The sequence below is a fragment of the Ailuropoda melanoleuca genome, chromosome 8 (assembly GCF_002007445.2).
Source record: "Ailuropoda melanoleuca isolate Jingjing chromosome 8, ASM200744v2, whole genome shotgun sequence".
Taxonomy (NCBI): domain Eukaryota; kingdom Metazoa; phylum Chordata; class Mammalia; order Carnivora; family Ursidae; genus Ailuropoda; species Ailuropoda melanoleuca.
The window spans coordinates 73,730,725-73,752,386 of record NC_048225.1 but is presented as its reverse complement, the minus strand read 5'-3'; the positions used below and the strand labels follow the sequence as shown (position 1 = coordinate 73,752,386).

The 21,662-nt window shown below is 34.6% G+C and overlaps 1 protein-coding gene across 4 annotated transcripts in view; it reads left to right on the top strand.

Annotated features, from left to right (window-relative positions):
- Positions 1 to 21,662, top strand: part of NME7 (NME/NM23 family member 7) — a 249,377-nt gene that overhangs the window by 92,705 nt on the left and 135,010 nt on the right. For all 4 annotated transcript variants that reach the window (XM_002918573.4, XM_034666697.1, XM_034666696.1 and 1 more), the window contains 2 exons: positions 16,294 to 16,358; positions 18,715 to 18,783. In XM_002918573.4, the coding sequence (XP_002918619.1) occupies positions 16,294 to 16,358; positions 18,715 to 18,783 (134 nt within the window). The remainder of the gene's footprint in view (positions 1 to 16,293; positions 16,359 to 18,714; positions 18,784 to 21,662) is intronic.

The window sequence follows — 21,662 nt, the reverse complement described above, 5'->3', positions numbered from 1 at the left end:
CTCTTTCAAATAAATAAATAAAATCTTAACAAAAAAGAAAGGGAAAAGATTTATTTACTTTGTTTTGTTCATGTTGGAGCTAATGCAACCATGGTTTGAGTTACTTTTTCAGTCTTTTTCATTATATTTGCCTGGAAGATTAAGAGATTTCCATGGATGAGTTATAACATGTATAGCACTTGTATAATTCATGTAAATCTCCTAAAAACATGAAGTCTACTTCTAATGGGATTGTGCTTTTTCTACCCTCCACAAGAGGGACTGCCTCTTTCAAAATTAGGCTCTCACCCTATATTGAAGCTGGCAGGGTCCTGTGGTGTAGAAACAGTATTGCTTTGTGGCTGTGTGATTGACTTGTTTTCTGTAGTAACCTGGCATTGACTGGGACTTCTCATGACCTATTTGCCTAATATTACAAAATTTTCAGTTTCTGGTCTATCTACCCGGTACTCTATTTTTGTTTTTCTTGGACTGCCCTTGCTTATTTCAACCATGATAGCTGTTCTTGGCTTCTTTTGCTGCACTGAGCCTATCCTTGTCTTCCCAGCAAGGAGGGGTTCTTGACTGTCTTTTCCTGGAAATCTCAGATCCTGTGCATCTTCTCTGTTGTTCCTAAGTTGGTATGGAGCCTGCTTTTACTATTTTCTACTCACTTAATTGCATTATGAATTTTAAATACACTGAGTTACCATATTGCGGGTACATCTGTAAAGCTACATTGGTTATTCTTTTTATTGCCTTATAAGGAATTTACAGATTATGGTTCTTGGGACATTGGTAAGGATAAATGTGTATTTTAGATCTGGGTGTGTGGTGTAAGTGGAGAATCAGAAATGCTAGTGGATGAATTAGATCTATTTTTTATTAAGCCTACTTCCTACTAGAATAGATTTTATGATCAGCCAATGGAATAATTTGAGATCCTTTAAGACCTAAAAGCCTTACTAGTTCTCGCTTAAACAGTCCTGCTAAACACACTCTTATTTGCAGTTGATTTAAAGAGATTCTTCAGTATTTTTCCTTACCAGAAGGCAGAAAGTCATAACACATTTGCAGTCAAACTAGTTTGCAGGTATATCTTCTCTTCTGATTAAAAATTACTGGCAGATTATTAGTGAAGTGGTATTGCCCAGAAACATATTGCTGTCTAGGAAACGGAAAGCTTTTCCACCTGGTTTTTATGCCCCAGGATATTTGTTATGCATGTCTGCTAGGATTAGTGTTAAGTTCCTTCTGTTGAATTGAGTAATGCTTGTGATTTCTTTTGTATTTCCGCATTGAAAATTAATCTAGACTCTTACAATCTCTAGCTCTGATTTGGCTTTTACACTAATCACATTTTAAAGGCAAACTAGCCCTTTTTTTTTTTTTTTTGGTTAAAATACTTTTTAATTTTATTTCACTTGATTTAAATTGTAAAAGAAATCAAATTCCTCCAATTTGATTTAAAATGGTTATTAATATTCAATATCATCTATTTATATATCAGTTTTTTTTTTAGTTTATGCACTCTTGGCTATGTCAGGATTAAAACTTTTCTTTCACAAGTTCTTACCCAAGTAAAATGCAAGACTTCTTCATTGACATTTTTCTATCTTTCAGTTTCATTTCTCACCACCTGTATTTGGTATCTGTACCGTGGAGTGTAGCATCCACACTACAGTGAATTGTCTTGCACAAGCCTGGCTGCTTCTTTAAAGTTCAGTTTTGTATGTAGTTTTGATCATCAGAGTGTCCTTTTCATGGGCTCTTGTTTCTATGAGTAACGTTTTGTTTTCATCTATTTATATCTTATTGCCTGGAGTAGGCTAAACATTCGTGGTAAAGGTGTTTTTCAAGTTATCCCACAGAATAGAGGCATGCTTCTTGGCTGCAAGTTTGCTTCCAGGTGTATAGGTTACTATAGAGTACAAATATTATGATATCGAGGGAGAGTATGAAGATTCCAGGAAAGACCATACTATCAGAATAAGTTATTTCCACAGGAAATATTTTTTGATGCAGAGAATTTTAGCAAATCGAAACTACTGTATTATTAACTATGAAACCAGTTTTGTTATACCTTTGAGGAATATTGTTCATCTGCCTTGTTAACAACTTTTCTCTTAATGATTTTCTCTCTATAAAAGTTTTCTAGCACTACTAATAAATAGTAAAGTGATTATTGTTTCTCTTTTTCCTTCAAATTTTGATAAGCATCAAAATGGTTTAGAAGGAAGGGAACCTTGAACTCTGAATAATCAATAAACTGGGTGATGATCCTGCAAACATTTCAGAATTTACTAGATACATATTTTATATTCTTCTTTTTTTGATTTTGTAGTATATATTCAGAAGATCAAAAATGATAAGTTGTGTACATATAAATAATGTATATTTTTGCATATTGTAGGGGATGCAGACTTTTACCTTTACCATCTTAGAGTTTTTTGGGGGGTGAGCATGAGAATTAAATTGGCGTAAGATATATCAACAGGAGACAGCATACAAATTTATTTAATACAAGTTTTACATGACACAGGAGCCTTCATAAGGAATGATGACCTAAAGAAATAGAGAAAATCTACTTGCTTTTATATTAGGTTGAACAAAGAGAGGCAGTTCTGCCAATTGTGGAGGTGACTGAGCTGTGTGGGATGGCCGAAGGAAGAGAAGAATGATTTTCACAAGGTCTATTTGTATAGAATTCTCAGCTTCAACTTCTCATCCTTAATGATAAAAATGTTGCTTTCCTATTGGTATGGGGAGGATATTTTTCATATGAGAATTTCATCTTCTGCTTTTCAGAGAAGGGAGGTCAGAGTATTTTTCTTGTATTTGCTGAGACACTTGAATGTCTTTAACTCAAAATAGTCAATACACCAGAGCAATGTATTTTGGAGCGGCATGTTCTGAGCTCCTTCAATATACATTAACTATTTAATTGAATGATATGTACAAGCCAATTAAATATTTTGATTATTTTATTGTATGACATAATCAAGATTCTAAGGCTAGCAGAACTGGGTTTAAATTCAGTTCTGTCTCTTACTAGCTATTATTCTAGGGCATGTTGTTTTTCCCTTGGATAAAAAATCTATAAAATGAAGATAATAGTACTTGCCTCATAGGGCTGTTGTGAGGATTACATGAAATAATGGGAATAGCACATACAATACATACAGGAAAGAAGACTAACTGTCCTCTCCCAAATTTGTGTTACCCTTCCACCATGTAGACTTGCTTCTGATAAGTGACTATCTTGTCAGAGACTATATTTTCTAACTTTCCTTGTACAGTCATGTCACTGGGTTTGTGGAAAAGGCTATCTCATCTCCATTGAATTGCTTTTATGTCTTTGTCAAAAATCATATTTGTGTGGATCCATTTCTGGGTTTTTGATTCTGTTCCATTGATCTATATGTCTGTTGCTCTGCCAGTCCTACACAGTCTTGATTACTATAGCTATACAGTAGTTATAAATAGTTGGGAGATGATAGGAATTGCACTAAATCTATTTATCAATTTGAGGAGAATTGACATCGTTACTGTGTTAAGTCTTCTAAATCATGGACACTATATTACTCCATTTATTTAGGATTTCTATCCAGTGTTGTGTACTTTTCATAACAAGTCCTGTACATGTTTTGTTAGATTTATGCCTAGTAATTTTTTTCTTTTTGAGTGACTATAAATGGCATTGTAGTTTCAATTTCAATGTCCACATATTTGTTGCTAATATGTAGATATACAGTTGAGTTTTGTATGTTTATCTTGTATCTTGCAATCTTGCTGAAGTCAGTTCTACAATATTTTTTGTAGTTTTTCGATTATCTGTATAGACAATCTGTCTAATGCAAGTAGGGACAGTTAGACAGTCTCTTTCTTTCTGATCTGTATGCCTTTTCTTGCTTTATTTACTGGCTTGAACTTCTTTTTTTGATGTTCAAATAACTTTATTATTATTATTTTTATTATTATGTTCAGTTCTGGCTTGAACTTCTGACACTATATTAAAAATAAGAACAATGAGAATGGGCAATCTTGCCTTTTACCATTAGGCATAAGATTAGCTTTAATTTTTTTGTAGATACTCTTTATGAAGTTCAGGAAATTCCCTTCTATTACTATTTTTTCCGAGAGTTTTGATCACAAATAGGTGTTGAATTTTTTCACATTTTTTTTTCTGGATCTGTTGATCATGTGATTTTTTTTTTCCTTAAGCCTGTTAATATAGCAGATCACATTGATTAATTTTTTTTTTTTTTACAGTGAACCAGGCTTGCATTCCTGAAATAAACCTCACTTGGTCATGATGTCATGATGTGTAGTTCTTTTTGTATATTGCTGAATTCGATTTGCCAATATTTTGTTCAGTATTTTTACAACTATATTCATGAGGGTTATTGATATGTAGTTATATATTTTTTTATACTTTGTCTGCTTTTGGTATTAAGGTAATACTATTTTCATTAAGCAAATAGGAATTATCCTATTTATATAAGTTTATATTGCATTTTAACCTAACACTGTATTTTGAATTTTCTTCTGTAAAATTAAATAATCTTTGAAAACATAATTTTAAAGTCTGAATGATAGTTGTAGGAATGTACTCCTCTTTACCTTTTCCTTGCTTTATTATTTAGAAATTTTAAAATGTTATTATTAATACTTCTGTGATTAGTTTTTTCCTGTGTAAATCCTTGTGGATCTCTTATTTATCCTTAGAATAATTTCAAGAGATGCAGTTTTTATATCAAATGATAAAATTTTAAATTTTTTGATAAGCCCCAATTTATCTTCCAGAAAAAGGGTATCAAGCACTTCCATAGTGATGTGTATGTAAGATTATCTGCTTCATTGTATTCTAACTCCTTAAAGTTATTGTTTGATTTGGTAGGTTTCTTCTGATTTGTTACTCAGATATTTGTTCTTGTGTTAGTCAACATTGTTCCAATCATTCTTAAGGAGAGTACTTATAAATTCCCAAGATTTCAAATTTTGTTGTTATTGACTTTTCTGGAATTTTTCTCATTTTATTATATGTTAGTCAAATAAAATGGCCCATATAATTTTTATTTATTATAGTTACATTGGTGGGATGTTTAGAATATGCTTAATTTGTATAAAAATCTTCTATTTTTAATATTTTTATTGAGTCTGCAAAAATTTGAGAATGCTATGTTTCTATTTATCTCTCCTTTACTTCTGATATTTTTCTTTATAAATGATGTGTCATATATTCTGTGCATATAGATTTGTGATATTTTAATTTCACTTTTTAAAATATCCTATGATATTTTTTCCCCTGACCTTTATTTTGTTCATTGTTAATACTGCTACCCCTTTGGCAATTTTGATTTTGTTCACTATATCAGAATCAGGAGATTTAAGCTGGGTTTCTATCAGCTGTGCTAATAGTGTCCTTATTAGACCACTTTACTTACATAAAAGAGGATATACTGCAGCCTGAGAAAGAAAAGTTGTGGTAGGAAGGATGGAAAAAGAAGGAACAGTGGAAGAGAGATAGTGGAAGAGAGAGCACATGTTAGCTGCCATGTGAGGACCTCCTCCTCCCTTCTTTTCTTGCTCTGATCTACTGTTAGCATGAATCACTGTGTTTGCCAGGTACTGCTGGCATCTACAACAGTGGCTTTTCTTCTCTTGAGAATCAGTGTGTCTGTCAGGCTCTGTTGTGCCTATAGCTGGTTTTGCTGTGACCCTGGTTATGTATTTCTCATCCATCAGTGCAGCCATCTCATTAGGTGTAATGACCTGGACACTAGCATCAACCTCCTTGAGATGTCGTGGAGGCACAGTGTTTCTTGTGAAATGGGAGGTATAAAATGCTTGCATTTCAACAGAACTGCTAAAATTAGATTCATGCTAATTCTTTAAGCAAAGCTAAGTATTCAGCTGAATTTATACTAATTCACTTATGACAGTTATTATCTACGACTGCTAACATTACCTAACAGTGCTGTTGTGTGCCACTGGCTGGTCTAGGAATTTTACATATAAAGACACATTTAATCCTCATAACATCTCTACGAGGGAGGAACTACACTTTTTGCAAATGAGGAAAGAAACTGAGACCATATCGAGATTAAACTGAGATAGGCCAGGAGAGAGCTTTCCAAACTGGATTATTTCCCAAAATGTAAACATCTGTGGCCTGGAGAGCAAACTGATACTTAGCCCGTGGCCAAATATCTCATGTGTAGGTGTTGATAATCTTCCTCTTCTATGCCATACTGTGAGAGGTTTTACCCCTCCTTGGCAGCTATAAGGAGAGAGAGAATAACTCATTTTTAACTCTGGACTGTTTTGAACAATACTCATCACCCCTTCCTTGTAGGGGTGATGATGATCGGTAACAGAGCCAAATCAAGGCAAATCTGCTAACATTGATTTGTGGACCCTGATCAGATACCAGATCAGAAGGAGAAGCAATAGATTCTCAAAACTATATACAACTTACGTAGTTATTTAAAACTGAAAAACTCCCATCTTTATTTGTTTCCATTTTATATTCAAGCTGGATTTTCACAGTAATTCTTGGGAGAAGCTTGTCCCAATTCCCAAGACTCATAATGTTGCTGCTTCCATACCCAGATAAGTCTTGGAAATTATGTTAGCCCCTCGTTATATCTGTCCCTCATTATACCTGCTTTGGTGACCTGGGTTACTTTATCTGGCACCTGTGCATCCATCCTGGATCATATAAGCCTGGTGCCAGTTTGTTTTCTTCCAAGTGGTACCCACTGTGTCATGTGATTTAATATGAAAATGTAGCATGAAAATTTTTGCTCTGCCTTTTTGCTTACTGATACCAATTGGTGTTAAACTGCCTATTTTGTTCAATTGCCTTGCATTTTTGTTTCCCTATTTGGTACAAGCCAGTTTTAATTTGAATAGATAAGTCTACTATTTCTAAAAATACTATTTGAACATCAATGTACCTGAATATTATATTATCAGTTTCTTCTCTTATACTTTCCAACCATGATCATTTTATGAACTTTGTGGACAGAGGGAGGGATCATCTTCTAATCCCACTTACTGATCATTTGGCCATGCCTAGGATTTTTTTTTTAAAGATTTATTTATTCGACAGAGATAGAGACCGCCTGGGAGAGAGTGAGCACAAGCAGGGGGAGTGGGAGAGGAAGAAGCAGGCTCAGAGCAGAAGAGCCTGATGTGGGGCTCGATCCCATAACACCGGGATCACGCCCTGAGCTGAAGGCAGATGCTTAACCGCTGTGCCACCCAGGTGCCCCTATGCTTAGGATTTTTTTCCAGGATATTTGTTGTTGTTTACAAATCCTCTTTTATCACACATTGGAATACCACACTTTTTTTTTTTTTTAACTGTTTCCTCTTTTTCCGCCCTTCCTACTACCACCTTTCTTGCTCAGGCTGCAGTATATCCTCTCTTATGTAAGTAAGGTGGTCTAATGAGGACACTGTTAGCGCAGCTGATGGAATCCTAGCTCGAATCCCCGAATTCCCTCTCATTTAACTGTTCTGCTGGAAGAAGGGCAGAGACTGGACTAGGCTTAGGGAGGACTCTAAACAGAGATTTGGCCAGCATCACTCTTCTCTCTGGATTTTATATTTGCTTCTCTTGACTGTCAGCTTCATGCTGTTAAATAAGCTTTGCTCACCACGTTGGGAGAGAGGGACAGTTGCCAGGAGTGCAGGGCTCACATACTTATGAACATAGGCCCATCCCTATGTGAATTACTCTGGCCCTAGCAGAGTGCTAAAAGGTCTGCTGCCACCTCTTGACTACGTACTGAGACCATGGTCATAGAGTAGTGTAGGAAGATGGCAGGCAGCTCCCTTTCTAATCAAATGACTGGTGAGATCAGTTTTTCTAAAAGAGGATAGGGGCTTCAAATTCCAGGAGAAGCTAGAGTTTTTAGAAAAACAAAGCAATAGATGTCTAATATTGATGATTGCATACAGCCTGGCCAATTATTAAGAGGCTTTTGAACAATCCAAGTGAAAGGTATAAGGATGTGAACTAAGGCACTGAGAGTGGAGATGGAGAGGTGATTTGACATTCAAAAAATTTAAGAGCATTCATGGAGTCATAAGCAAACCATTAAAAAACAAATTAGCTATGCAAATACCAGCCAAATAAAAAAAGCAGTCTGCTTTGTTTGACCCTTTTGAACTTGTTTGCTTCATGGAGTGCAATTTTACTTTTTTCTTTTTGCTACTTCATTTACATAGTTATTGTTATTTGTTCAGTCATCTGAACATTTTCTATCTAGAACAAAGTAAAGGACATATGGTTATTGACAGTTTGTTGTTTCAAGCTGTTAAACACAGAACAGGTTTCTTAAATGCCTCTCTATCCTGCCTCCACACAGAACCAACTGAATATAAAAAAAGCAGTATCTTTGACTCACATCTGACTGTTCTTGGCAGAATGGCAATGTTACTTGAACTATCTTTTTTATTAGTTTATCTGTGAATAGAATTATTCTGTTCAAGTGGTACATTTCACGGGCATGGTTTACTGTGATTATAGATTTATGATAGGTGTAGATGGTTGGTTTCTCTTGGTACTGATCAATGCATGGGGCTTAATACTGCTTCCATATTTAGATCAGGATTCTTATGTAATCATGTAAAGTGTTTTCTTTATTATAACAAATAAGACCCTCTGAGGTACCCGTGAGATGAAATCTATTTTCATAAAAATCAGTTTATTTGCCTTTTAAACTGTGGTGACATTTGCACTAATGGTGCAAAACCAATGGTAGATAAAACTGCTGGCACCTTAGCAAGACGAAGTAGTGGTAGCAAACTGTGCTGTGTACTAGTAGTCACTGTATTTTTAACTATCGTGTGCTTGCAGGGAAAAAGTCTGCTTTCGTTTTAGAATGTCCTTGATGAAGCAGTGAAAATTATTAGTTTTATTAATTCTTGACCTTCAAGTATATGTCTTTTTGATATTGTGTGTGAAGAAATGGGAAGTATATATAAAACACTTTTGCTCCATGCTGAAATATAATGTGATCTTTAGGAAAAGTACTTATATAGTTGTTTGAGTTGTGAGCTCAACTAGAGCGCTTCTCCATGGAATGTCATGTTTGCTTTAAAGAATGACTGACAAAGTATGGTTATTCAAACTTGGGTATTTGGTGTGAATTTTTCTTGAAATAAATAGGCCTGTTATTTCAAAGAAATGACAACTGGCAAAAGTTGTTGCCAAAGATAAAAATCCTTAAGAAGGTAGAATGGTAAATGAAAATCATAATTAGGATCTTGCAAAACTGTATTTACCACCTTAAGCTTGACAGTTTCCTCATAACTTACAGACTATTCTGATGAAATTGGTGGTGATGTTAACAAATGTGATTTCTTTTTTCCTGATGTAATGAAAATAGTCAGCATTTGGAAGATCCGCATAACTCAGTGAACTAATAGTTTCCAAATGATCAATATGTGATATTACAAAATCATGCATGGGTAAAAGATTCTTTCAAATTATGCAATAGACCAGTGGATTTTAATGTAATAAAGTAAAAAAAAAAATTCATTGGTAGAAGTTTGAAATTATGTGTTGCAGTGAGCTTTTAAGAAAATACTGTATGTCAAATAAAGAAGAATGTATACGTTTATATTAAAGGCTATTAAAATAACTTCACTATTTTCTAACTAAATATACTTTAACCAAAACAACGCATAGCAGCAGATTGAAAGCTGAGACAGTTGTAAGAACACAGCTGCTTTTTATTGAGTTAGACATTAAGGAGATTTTTGAAAATGTAAAACAATGCGACTCTTCTTATTTTTTTTTTTTTGGAAAATGAAGTCATTTTTCTCACAAAATGTTATGTCACCATGTAAAGAATTTTTGTTATATTTAAATTAATACATATTTAAGAATTTTCTTAGTTTTTTTCTTAAATTTGTTCATTTATAGCAAATAAATATAGGTAGATATAACCTATATAAATATAAGCTTTTTAGAGTCTTTAATAATTTCTAAAAGCTCAAGTGTCCATGAGACCAAAAGTTGTGAGAACTCCTGGCCTATTGGTTAAAACCCAAACCTCTACATATGGTCTATAAGTCCTTCTGTCATATGGCTTCTGCCACCTCCCCTGCCTTCTCTCCTGTCAGATTTCCCCTCCACCAGAAGAACCGTGCCTGCTTTATATCCTCATACCTTTGCTCAGTGCTCTGTTTGTCTTGAACATCCATCTTGTTCCAGCTCTCTGTCTAAAGTACTGTCTTCTGAATGCCTCTTATGACATTTATCTTCTTAGGACATTATAAATTCTCCTTTATCTGAAATTAATATAACCATTCCAGCTTTGTTGTACCTATTGTTTACATGGTATCTTTTTCCATCATTTATTTTCAACCTACCTGTGCCTTTATATTTAAAAGTGGTTTTCTGTTGATAGCATATAATTGGATCTTATTTTGTTAGTACATCTAAAATCTCTGCCTTAAATGGATATTTTTAGTTCACTAACATTTAATGTAATTATTGATATGATTGGTTTTAGGTTTACTATTTTATTATTTGTTTTCTATTCCCCCCCCCCCCTTTTTGATCTTTATCCTTTCTTCTTTTGGATTAATTGATATTTCTAAGAATCCCATTTTAATTTATTCATGGGCCTTTTAAATATAAGTCTTTTTTTTCTTGGGGCACCTGGGTGGCTCAGTGAGTTAAGCATCTGCTGGCTCAGGTTGTGATCCCAGTGTCCTGGGATCGAGCCCTGCATTGGGCTCCCTGCTCAGGGGGGAGTCTGCTTGTCCCTTTCTTTCTCTCCCCAGCTCATGCTTTCTCTCACTCTCTCAAATAAATAAATAAAATAAATCTTTTCTCTCTTTCTTTTTGTTTGTTTCTTTTTTTTTTTAGTGGTTATGCAAGGACTTTGGGTCTCAAATTTCAGTGTATAACAGAATCACATGGAGGGTCTATTAAAGCAATGATTTCTGGTCTCCACTCACTGAGATTCTGATTCATTGGGTCGAGTGTTGGTCCTGAGAATTTGCACTTCTAACAAGTTCCTGGGTAATGTCGATGTGGCTTATTTGAGGACTATTTTTTGAAAACCACTCTTGTAAGGATTAAAGTATACATCCTGCATTTTCAGTCTATTTAAAATGTGTTGATGTTATACTACTTCACATAAAATGTGGAAATTTTTCAGTTGTAAAGGTCCATTTTCTCCCTTTACCTGGTTTATGTTATATTTCTGAAATGTATTACATTCACATGCATTTTAAAACCTACAAAACAATGTTAAAATTTTTGCTTTAATCATGCATATGTATTTTAGAGAAATTAAGAGGAAAAAATAGTCTTTTGTATTTACCCACATATTTACCTTTAATTATGCTCATCATTTCTCCTGAAGATCCTATTTTTAATCTTGTTTCATTTTCCTTCAACTTAAATAACTTCCATTAACATTTCTTGAAGTATGAGTTTGGTGAAAACAAATTCCTTTAGTGTTCTTTTATCTCAAAGTGTCTTTATTTTACCATGATTCTTGAAGTGCTAGGCATAGAATTTCAAGTTGACAGTTTGTTTTTCTTTTAGCACATTAAAAATGTTCAGCTGTCTACTGGCCTCCCTTTTTCTTATGAGAAGTCAGCAGTCATTGAAATTGTTATTCCCTATATACAATGAGTCATTTTCTCTGGCTGCTCTCAAGAGTTTATTTTTGATTATTAGCAGCTGGACAATGATGTGCCTGGTTGTTTTCTTTATTTAAAAAAAATCTGCTTGTGATTGGTAAAAAGCATAAATTTAGATTCAGTAGATCAACAAATTTGGAAAAAATTCAGCCATTAGATCTCTAAATATTTTCTGTCTTATTTTAGACTCCTATTACATGTATATTAGACTTCTTGGTATTGTTTCATCCTGCTATTCTGTTCATTGTTTTTCAAAAATTGTCTATCCTTTCTTCAAATGGGATGATTTCTGTTGGTCTGTCTTCAGATTGTTTGACTCATTCTATGTTGAAATTTTTTCTGCTAAGTCTCTACTCTGAATTTTGTAGTTCAGATGTATTTCTCATTTGATTCTTTTTACAGTTCTTAATCCCTGTTGAGATTTCCTATCTTTTCATGTATTTTGAGTATATTTTTCTTTTATTCTTTAAGCAGTTATAACAGTTACTTTAAAATCTTTTTTTTTTTTTTAATTGTAACATCTGGGTCATCTGAGGTTGGTCTTCATTGATTCTCTTTTGTCTTAGGGGTAGGTCATGTTTTTCTGTGTCCTCATATGTCAAATAATTTTGGATCATATCCTGAATATTGTGAATGAGATATTAGAAAATTCTAGATCTTGTCATCTTCTTCAAAGATATATTGGTATTTTAAATGCAACCAGTAAACTTGCTGAATTGATCAGGCAATCAATCTCTGTTTTCACTTTGTTGGGTAGTAACTCAAAACTCTGTTCAGTTCATTTAATCTTAGCTGGGTTTCTTGGAGTCTGCTCCATATATGAATGCTTTAATTTTCCCAAGATTTGAGCAACGTTTATATGCACAAGTCAGACTTTTCTCTCTGGATTTTCTTTTATCTGGGATTGTCTACTCACTTTCCAGTGTCCGTGGTTGCCTACACCTTGCCTTCTAGTTCTTTCAGTTTGCTAATTCTGTGGGCTTTCAGTCAGAGTTTTAGTGCAGACTGTGGCTTTCCCTCAAGTTGACCACTGCAAAAAACAGGGAACCCGCTCAGTGCCTCCAGGTGGTTGTGTTTTTATGTTTTTTTCTGAGGGAAGGCTATTCCAATAGGAGCTACTCAACCATAGCAAAAACAGAACTCTTTTTTTTTCCTTTTATATTTAAAAAGGCTACCTTTATCATGAGAAGAAAATAGCCGCCAATATATTTCTCTAACCATTTTTTTTTCTTTCACTTTTACCTTAAATTCATTTTGAATTACTGTTTGTATATGGCATGAAGTATGAACTTTTTTTTCTCAGACCACCAAGCCAACATTTTTAAATAATCCTTTTCCCTCTCTCTAACTTCAGTTACTCCTTGTAATTTGCTAGTATTTTCAAATTGTGCTCTGAAGATCCTTGGAGTTGCCTGAGTTTGCATCAAGCAAAGCTATGATTGCATGTCTCTTTGGTTATTTCTTAATTCAGTACACAGTATTTGTTAAACACCTACTACATGGCAGAACTATGCTAGACACTGGAGATACAATGAGAACTAAAATGATCATGGTCCTTGCCTTAGGGAGTTATAGTGTCCAGTGAATTTTACATACCTGGCTTTCACATACGCATTTATTTTTTCTTACTAGACTTGTAGAAAGACAGATTTGGAGATATACTACTTTATGATTTCAGGCAGGTTATCTGTCCTCTAAAACCTGATATATTCTCATCTTCATAGTGGAATAGTAGCCTCTGTTTGAGTGTTGCTTTAAGGACTAAATGGTATAAATTCATATTAAAGAGTTCAGTCCTCAGGAATTCTTAATCTACTTCTTTCTTTCCTAATATTTTTTCCTGTTGATTAAAGACTTGGAATTTTGGTTAAGATTCTCATACCCATTATCATCTGAGTCTTTGGTACAGATGTTTAGTGGGCTATCTAACTTCTTTTTCCTACCTCTCTGTTGCTACAGCCTTTTTAAATGTCTTTAATGTCAACATACCATCCTGCTTATGCCGAAGGTTTTATCTCCACTCCCACGGTCCTTAATCTCCTTTAATTCTTTTTTTTTAATAATAATTTTTTATTATGTTAGTCACCATACAGTCTATCCTTAGAATCTCCTTTAATTCTTGACTGTCCCTCTGTTCTAAGAATTTTCCCCTCTGTTTGATATGGTGATACTACTGTAATATTTTTCTTCTTTCTTTTCCTGTACATTTCTCTTCATGTATCTTTCTTTATTCATTTTCATTCTTAGTTTCAACTTTAGATATTTTCTCAAAACTCATTCCTAACAGGTTTTATTTTTGTTTTTCGTTTTTTTTTTTTTTTTATTTTGCTTTTCCTCTTCTTTTTGTCAAACAAGCAGACCTCTGTTCTCATCATTTCGGCTCTGCCTGTCTGCACACCTCATTATAGCCCTCTGCCTGTGTAGCTATTGGAATGCAGTCCCTTATCACCTATTTTGTGTAGGGAGTTTATTCACTCATTCATCAATCTTCTTTTAGCCATTGGCTGTGCTCTCTTCTCAAATACTGATCAGTGTTCTCTTTTAAAATTCTGTTTCTACGTTCAAAATAATTCACTGTCTTTTTCCTTAATTGTTGGTTCATAACCTCCTTAGAAGCTTTCTGAGTGTAATCTGAAACTGGGCCCTGAACTCAGAGGGCAGGGAAAGACTGAAGAAACAGGAAGGCCACTACAGGTTGGTAGGTGGCTGCATTAATAAGCAAGGAAACTTACATACAGGGCTTGTCTTGGGCAACAGCAAGGCAAGTGGACTCCTGCACCCACCTGCCATCTTAAAACTTTCTCTAGAGGTCTTAACTGGGTTCTGTCACACATACTGTACAGTACCATGCATCATTATCTCAAGGCTGTGTCCTTGGAGCAGCCTCTGGGAGTGGGAAAGGCAAACGGAACCCACATTCCAAGGGCAGGGAAGGTGGTGGGGAGCCCTCCAGTGCCTGGGTCCAGCTCCCCGGTCAACTGGCAGTCATGCCATCTTGATGATCTTCCCCAAGAGATTAATCAATTTGTTTTTATTAGTTGTTTTCTTCTGAGAGATTCTATCCATCTTTCAGTCAACCTGTATTCCTTCATCTTCACATTCTGCATCCAGTTTAGTTCTATTAGTTCTTGTTTGGAAATGTCTTATATTCCTTACTTCTTTCTCTAGTGCTGCCATCCAAGTCCAGTGAGCCTGCTAGATGGTTTCAAAAGCCTTTGTTTTTCTTTTATTCCCCTTTTTCAGACCAGCTTGCCTGTCATTATTACATCAATAATCTTCCTAAAACACTATTTTGTCCTGTGTTCTGCTCAACGTTTTCAGAGGCTGTCTCTTTTGGCAGTGTTTCCTTTGGAGGAAAAATATTCTGATGGACCCCCAGTGTTGACGTGAATTATTGTAATTATAATGCAACTTAAATATGTCCAAATATAAAACTAAATATAAACCTTTGCACATGCAACTGTATAACTAAAGCAATTTACAAATTCATTACAAACAAGACTATGAAATGAATAAAATTTCACTTAACAACATTGATAAGATAAAGGATGTTTGATAAAACTCTGTCACCAAGTCATGGATATGGAACAGAGTGCTCTGAGTCGGCATGGGCCTGTTCTGCTCTTCAGACTTCTGAGGAACCTTTGTTTCTACAGCATGCTCTGGTATCATTTGGCCTCCACTTGGTTCAAATATATCACTTGAGAAATAGGTCTGTCATTGTCTTTTTTTTTCCCCCCATTCTTCAACTTGCTACAATTATAATAGTGCTACCTGGCTGCGGTAAGATAGTAAAAAAAAAAGTACATACTCCTTGGTGATTTGGGGTATCAAATAAGCATCCAGATCATCCAAAATATATGAGGTGTGTGTGCGTGTGCGTGTGTGTGTGTGTGTGTGAGAGAGAGAGAGAATTTTAGAACTGACTTGAAGAAAAGAAGCTTAGAATATTTTTATACTAAACTAATGGAATCTCAAAATCAGTCCCACATTCCCAGAATCTACGGGCCCTATTATAAAAAGCACTGATCTGTGGGATAAAGACCAAATTCCTCATGTTGCTATCCAAGGCCTTCATTAATTTGGATCAAGTCTCTTTTCCTTTTTAGCTGTTCTTTTTTTTTTTCCTTCTTCTCTGACTTACTTACTGTCATGTGAACATGCTCACATTTTCTCAGACCTGTGCCTTCTGTCCTTTAATACATGTGTCCCCATATAATCCCATCTATCTACAGGCTTTAAGTACCAATTCACGCTCTCATTTCCCCTAAAGCTTCTGCCACCCCTCATATCCAGTGCTTTGGCCTTTCATTTTTTTGTAATGTTAGCTTCAGTTGTTTGATTTGCATATTCTCTACAGCACTAGACTTCAGGGGCTTTAAGGCAAAATAGTATCTTAAAGGTTTTTTGCATAATCTTCAGGATCATTGTTGATATTCCTGAAGCACTTATTAAGTGAGTCAAATGATTACTGGTGATGCTTGATATTAGGGATTTAGTTTCCCTTGAAGAAATATGTGATTTCTCCATATAGAGTGTAAGCAAAGTACTTTGAGGTAGAAAATTTGCCTTTCTAAGAAACTAAAATCCCTTGGAAATTTTGTATTTTTGCACCCATTTGTTCTGTATTTTCAGGACTGCTGGGAAAGATCCTCATGGCTATCCGGGATGCAGGTTTTGAAATCTCAGCTATGCAGATGGTAAGTAGTTTGCAATAACTCATAATCTATTGACAGATTTCTTAATGTTTTATATTGAATTTTCTCTGTGCACTTGTGAACTCAACACATTAAAAATAAAAAGATATAGTTCCTGAGCTTGACAACCTTATAATCAAAAAATGTTTTTGAAATTATTTTACCCATATAATTTTTCTCTGAGGGAACTAAAATTCAAATGGTACACCTAATTTATGGTTATAAAACAGGTTTGTACAGTTTCTGGGACTTTGGTTGCAAAATAAATTATAGATGGAAACAATGTATTTAGTTCCTACGAACAAAAAATAGAATTAAGTTGAGTAGATAATACTGAGCTTTGTTGTTTAGAGACTAAGAATAGAGTGGAGAAAAAGAACCAGTTGAGATTTTTCCCTTAACCAGGGCCTTTTGCTGGTTTCTGGACTTTCCCTCAGAGCCTTCTTTGGAGTTAGCATATTTCAGCTTCTGTTGGCAGTCACACCACTTGACCTCCAAAGAGCCTACAACTGTTCAAAATTGCCTAGTGGATGCATTTATAGGAAACCCTTCACTGAGGAAACAACACCCACGTCTATAGAGCTCATACCTTTGTGCTGTACTTACCAGTGCACTTGACAAAAAATTGGGTACAAGTTGTTACAGGAGTCAGATAAACAATTTGGGTTTTACAAGGTGTGAAGACCAGCAAGTTTATGCTTTTTTGATAATGAAATACTGACTTTGGAGCTGAGATTTTTCTTACCAGTATGATTTATGTGTTCTTTTCCTGAAAAGGAACTGTTTTTGATTTCTGTGAAGTCTTAGGATCATCCAAAATCAGGGGTCAGGTCAGTAACTGGGATTCTGACAGTTTTGTGTCCCTAATTGGTAGGAATGCCCGCTTTTAGGTCAGAAATATCGACTAGTTTGCAGAGTCATCAGGCAAAACTTGGAGACTAGTAAGAAAGTTGAAGAATCTTACCTAGGATTATAAAGAAATTGTTGGCCAAAACGTTCTGAAAGTATTAGCTTGGTGATATATTCATAGGATTGTAGGACCAAAGCCTGCTTTAAAAATGTGTGTTTTGTAGAAATTTTAGATTTAAACATTGATCTGTCTCTAGGCCTGCAACTTAGCATGGTTGGCCAGAGGAGGTGCTTGGTGAAAACAAGAATAATAATTAAGAAAAGGATTGATTGAACCTATGGAGGAGGCATGGTAGTTTAGTGGCAATCATAGTCATTGAGTTTTGGTGTCAGGAAGCTCTGTTTCTGAATCGTGGGTTGGCTGCCCTCTACACCCATGGATCTCCTGGCCAGTGGGAACATTATTATTTGCCTCAATGTATTATTTTAGGAATTAAATGAAATGACCTTAGGCAATGCCTTGTAGAATTTCCAGGGCAAATTATAAGTACTTAATATTATATAGTCTATTATTTTGTTATATTAAAAATACAACAAGTTGTGGGACTGTAGGATAAAACACTGAAATCAAACAAAATTCACTGCCTGTAATAGTTATATTTCCTATGGAATAAATCCTCCCAGCTTGAATTATTGCCCAGATAGGCAGAAATTTCTCAGTGATCTTCAATTCTGGCGACAATAAAGAAACAAAGTAGGGGAGAAAATAAAATTGTTAATTCTGAGGCTATTTTTAAAAAATTTAAGGTCTTAGTTCTTGAGACCCTAGAACTTAATGCAATTTTATTTTTAACTAAATTTGAATCCTGCCTGGATAAGAGTCTTTATAGGTTTATCTTATAAGCATACTCTTGTAATTCTTTTTGAATTTAGATTTCCAGACAATTTGTGTAAATGCTTTACTATGAACCAGACGGGATTTTTCTGAATGCTTGGGAGGAAAAGGATATTATTTTTGGCTGCTACAAAATCTGAAGTACTTTTCATTAGTAATATTTCTTGGGCCACTAGTTTATCAGTAAACAATATGACATTGTATGTAAGTTTTTCATGTGTGTTGAGAATGAGGTTTCATTCAGAGAGAGGTAGAGTGTAGTGGTTAAGAGCGTGACCAGTGGGGTCAGATTGCTTGAGATGGAACACAAATCTGAAGGTTATGTAACCTGCACGTTACATAACTTATGGGTTTGTTGTGAAGATTAAGTGAGATGATGCATGTACAGGTCCTAGAACAGTGCTTGATACATTAAGTACTCAATGTTACCCATATTTATTACTGATGAGCTGATCTTTAACAACACTTTTTCAGAGTACTTAATTTGTGCAAGGTTTATATTTTAAAGTAAAGAAAATATATCCAAGAGATCATAAATGCTGAGTGCTGAGTGTGGTTCATTTTATGTTCTTTTGGTGGTTGGCTTATGTTATGTTTTGTTTTATTTCAATCCAGTTCAACATGGATCGAGTTAATGTTGAAGAGTTTTATGAAGTTTATAAAGGAGTAGTGTCTGAGTATAATGTAAGTATCAAAGTAAATGTAAAGCAGTGGTACTGAAAACAGTTTGTGTATCTTAAATCTGGGAGATCTCGGTATAATCTATAATCATGAAAGTTTTCACGAGTCTGCCAGTTGCCAGCGGGTCAGACCCATGATCGAGGCATTCTTATCTCTGAGAGCCACTGGATCAGCTTTTAAAATATCTTATTGTTTCATTTGTAAAACAAAAATATACCACAGTGCAAAAAAAAATTTGCTGGTATATTGACATATTTGGACATTCTCTATGAAGTTTATAATATTCTCAGAGAGGAAGACTCTCCAAATGCTTTAGAAAGTTAAAAGCAAATAGTTACAGTATAACTCCATGGCATTATTTAACATCTACTTTAATGATACAAATGCAGGTAGAATCATCTCAAAATGTGACTGAGACTGAAGAAATAAGATTTGAAAGGAGTTGGCCAGAGGGCAATGAAATACGTTCTTGAAAACAAATAATAAGCCAAACATCGTTCCTTAAAATAAAACATAGTAGGTATTTGATCAAAATTAGTTTCCTTCTCCTCTTTATAAAATTATCTTAGATATACTTGTGCTGGTGGACTGTCTCCTCATCTACAGAGTTTGACAGAGTTTTGGCTTTTTTTTTTGGCATAAAGTTTACTGTTCTTGCCAATGAGACTAGATTTCCCTTCTCACTTCTCTATGACTTTTCCTTTCAACCTTCCTTAAAAAGAACAAATACACTGGTCTGAGAACCTGCCGGAGACTTTGTCTTATTTAGTCCTACAAAGTCAGGACTGATTGTGAAATCTGTTTTGTGTTCAGCGTACTGGTGTCCCTTTAGACCTTATTTAGAGGAACCAGAGTGGGTTTTCCTTCTGTTACAGCTTACTGAACCTTAATCTTACAAGCTTCTTCATTTTAGAGTTACGCATTTTCTTAAATGGAAGAATTTTAAAATGTGTTATTATTTAATTAAAACAGTGACAGCTGTTTTCCATTTCTTAAGTCTCTCTTTTATATGTTTTCCTTCTTTTATTTGTTTAATTTTACTTTAAAAAATGTGGTTGAAAACTGCTATCTTCCTCCATTCATGTTATGTTATAGCTCTACTGTTCATAAGATAAACCCATGGAGACATATCTTTTGATCATCAGTTATAGTCTCATACAATATCATGTAGTATTGAATTTGGTAACAAATAGTTGAGGTCACTAGTGTTGTGCACTTATGTGAGGTGGGCCATATTTCCCTTTGGAAAATAACTTTAAAAAAACCCCTCATTTCTGACTTAATGTCTCCTATATTGTGCTTTAAAATACTATACATGTAATTTATTTTTAGGTAATATATATTTACTCTTAAGATTTTTTTCTTTTGATTTGGGGAATTCTAGAGGTAAAAGTAAAAACATCACTGGGTGGGTGTGTCATTTTCCCTAAGAAATCAGGAATTTGAATGACAGTAGCAATATCATACTGTAATGTCAGGATATCCCAGAGTAATTGGTGTTGATGTGCTTTCTTCTGTCTGGTACTCTCAGTAAGATAGTCTCTCTGTCACTACTATTTAAATCTTGTGATATTAATAACAGAGTCTACTTAAGATAATGAACATATTGGCTGTTTGGGAAGAAAAACTACATTATTTCAGAGTTAGCCTTGTGAGCCATTTTTAGTAATGCTTATCATTTTTTATTCATCTTGAAATGGTTTATTCAGTGTAAAACAAATATCTCAAATCATAATTGGTTTAGAGTGTTCTGCTAATGGGGAAATGGAGTATATACATGAACCAGAACATTATCCAGGTATCTTTATGAGATGTTATGTATTTATATGATATAAAGTTCTATTGAAACTAGGTGAAGTTGTTTCTTTGAAAATTTTCTCCAAAGGGAAATAAGAATGTTTTTATCTTAGTAATATTTTGTTGAAGTAACTAATATTCTTGTAAATATTCTTATTCTAATGTTTTTAAAGTGCTTTTCCCATTTATAATTCGGTTTTGTTCAAAGGAGGTTGTGTGAGGATCTGTATCCATACACTGCAAATGCATGTGATTGAGGTATCTTTCACTGGTTAATTTGGGACACCAAAAATCAGATAGCAAATACTGAGTCTTACTTGTTATTGTGAATATTGTATTTCCCACAAGGCCTCTTATTTTCATGGCAGTTAATATTCAGGACTTGAGTTTAAGTTCAAGGAAGAGGTAAATTTTTAAACGCTGCATACTATTGGATGTCCCTTAATTTTAGGAAGTTTATCTAATTCAAAAAGAAGACCCTGTAAAAATAATCTTAAGAGGCACCGTGGTCTAAAGGGACAAAAACAAGTGATTTGAGTCTTATTCTGACTTTTCATACAATGCTTCCTCCTCCTTGTCTCCACATTCTTTTATATAAAATAAATGATAAGAGATATTGGGTCGTAATAGTGGTTCCACTCATTTTATTATTCTAAATGTATAAAATGGAATATTACTCAGCCATCAGAAAGAATGATTACCCGACATTTGCATCAACATGGACTGAACTGGAGGAGATTATACTAAGTGAAGTAAGTCAAGGAGAGGAAGACAATTATCATATGGTTTCACTTATTTGTGGAACATAAGGAATAGCAGGGAGATCGTTAGGAGAAGGGAGGGAAAAATGAAGTGTGGGGGGGGAACAGAGGGGGAAAGGAACCATGAGAGACTATGGATTCCAGGAAACAAACTGAGGGTTACAGAGGGGAGTGGAGTGGGGGGATGGGCTAGGCCGGTCATGGGTTTTTAAGGAGGGCATGTATTGCATGGTGCACTGGGTGTTATACGCAGACAATGAATCATGGAACACTACATCAAAAGCTAATGATGTACTGTATGGTGACTAACATATCATAATAAAA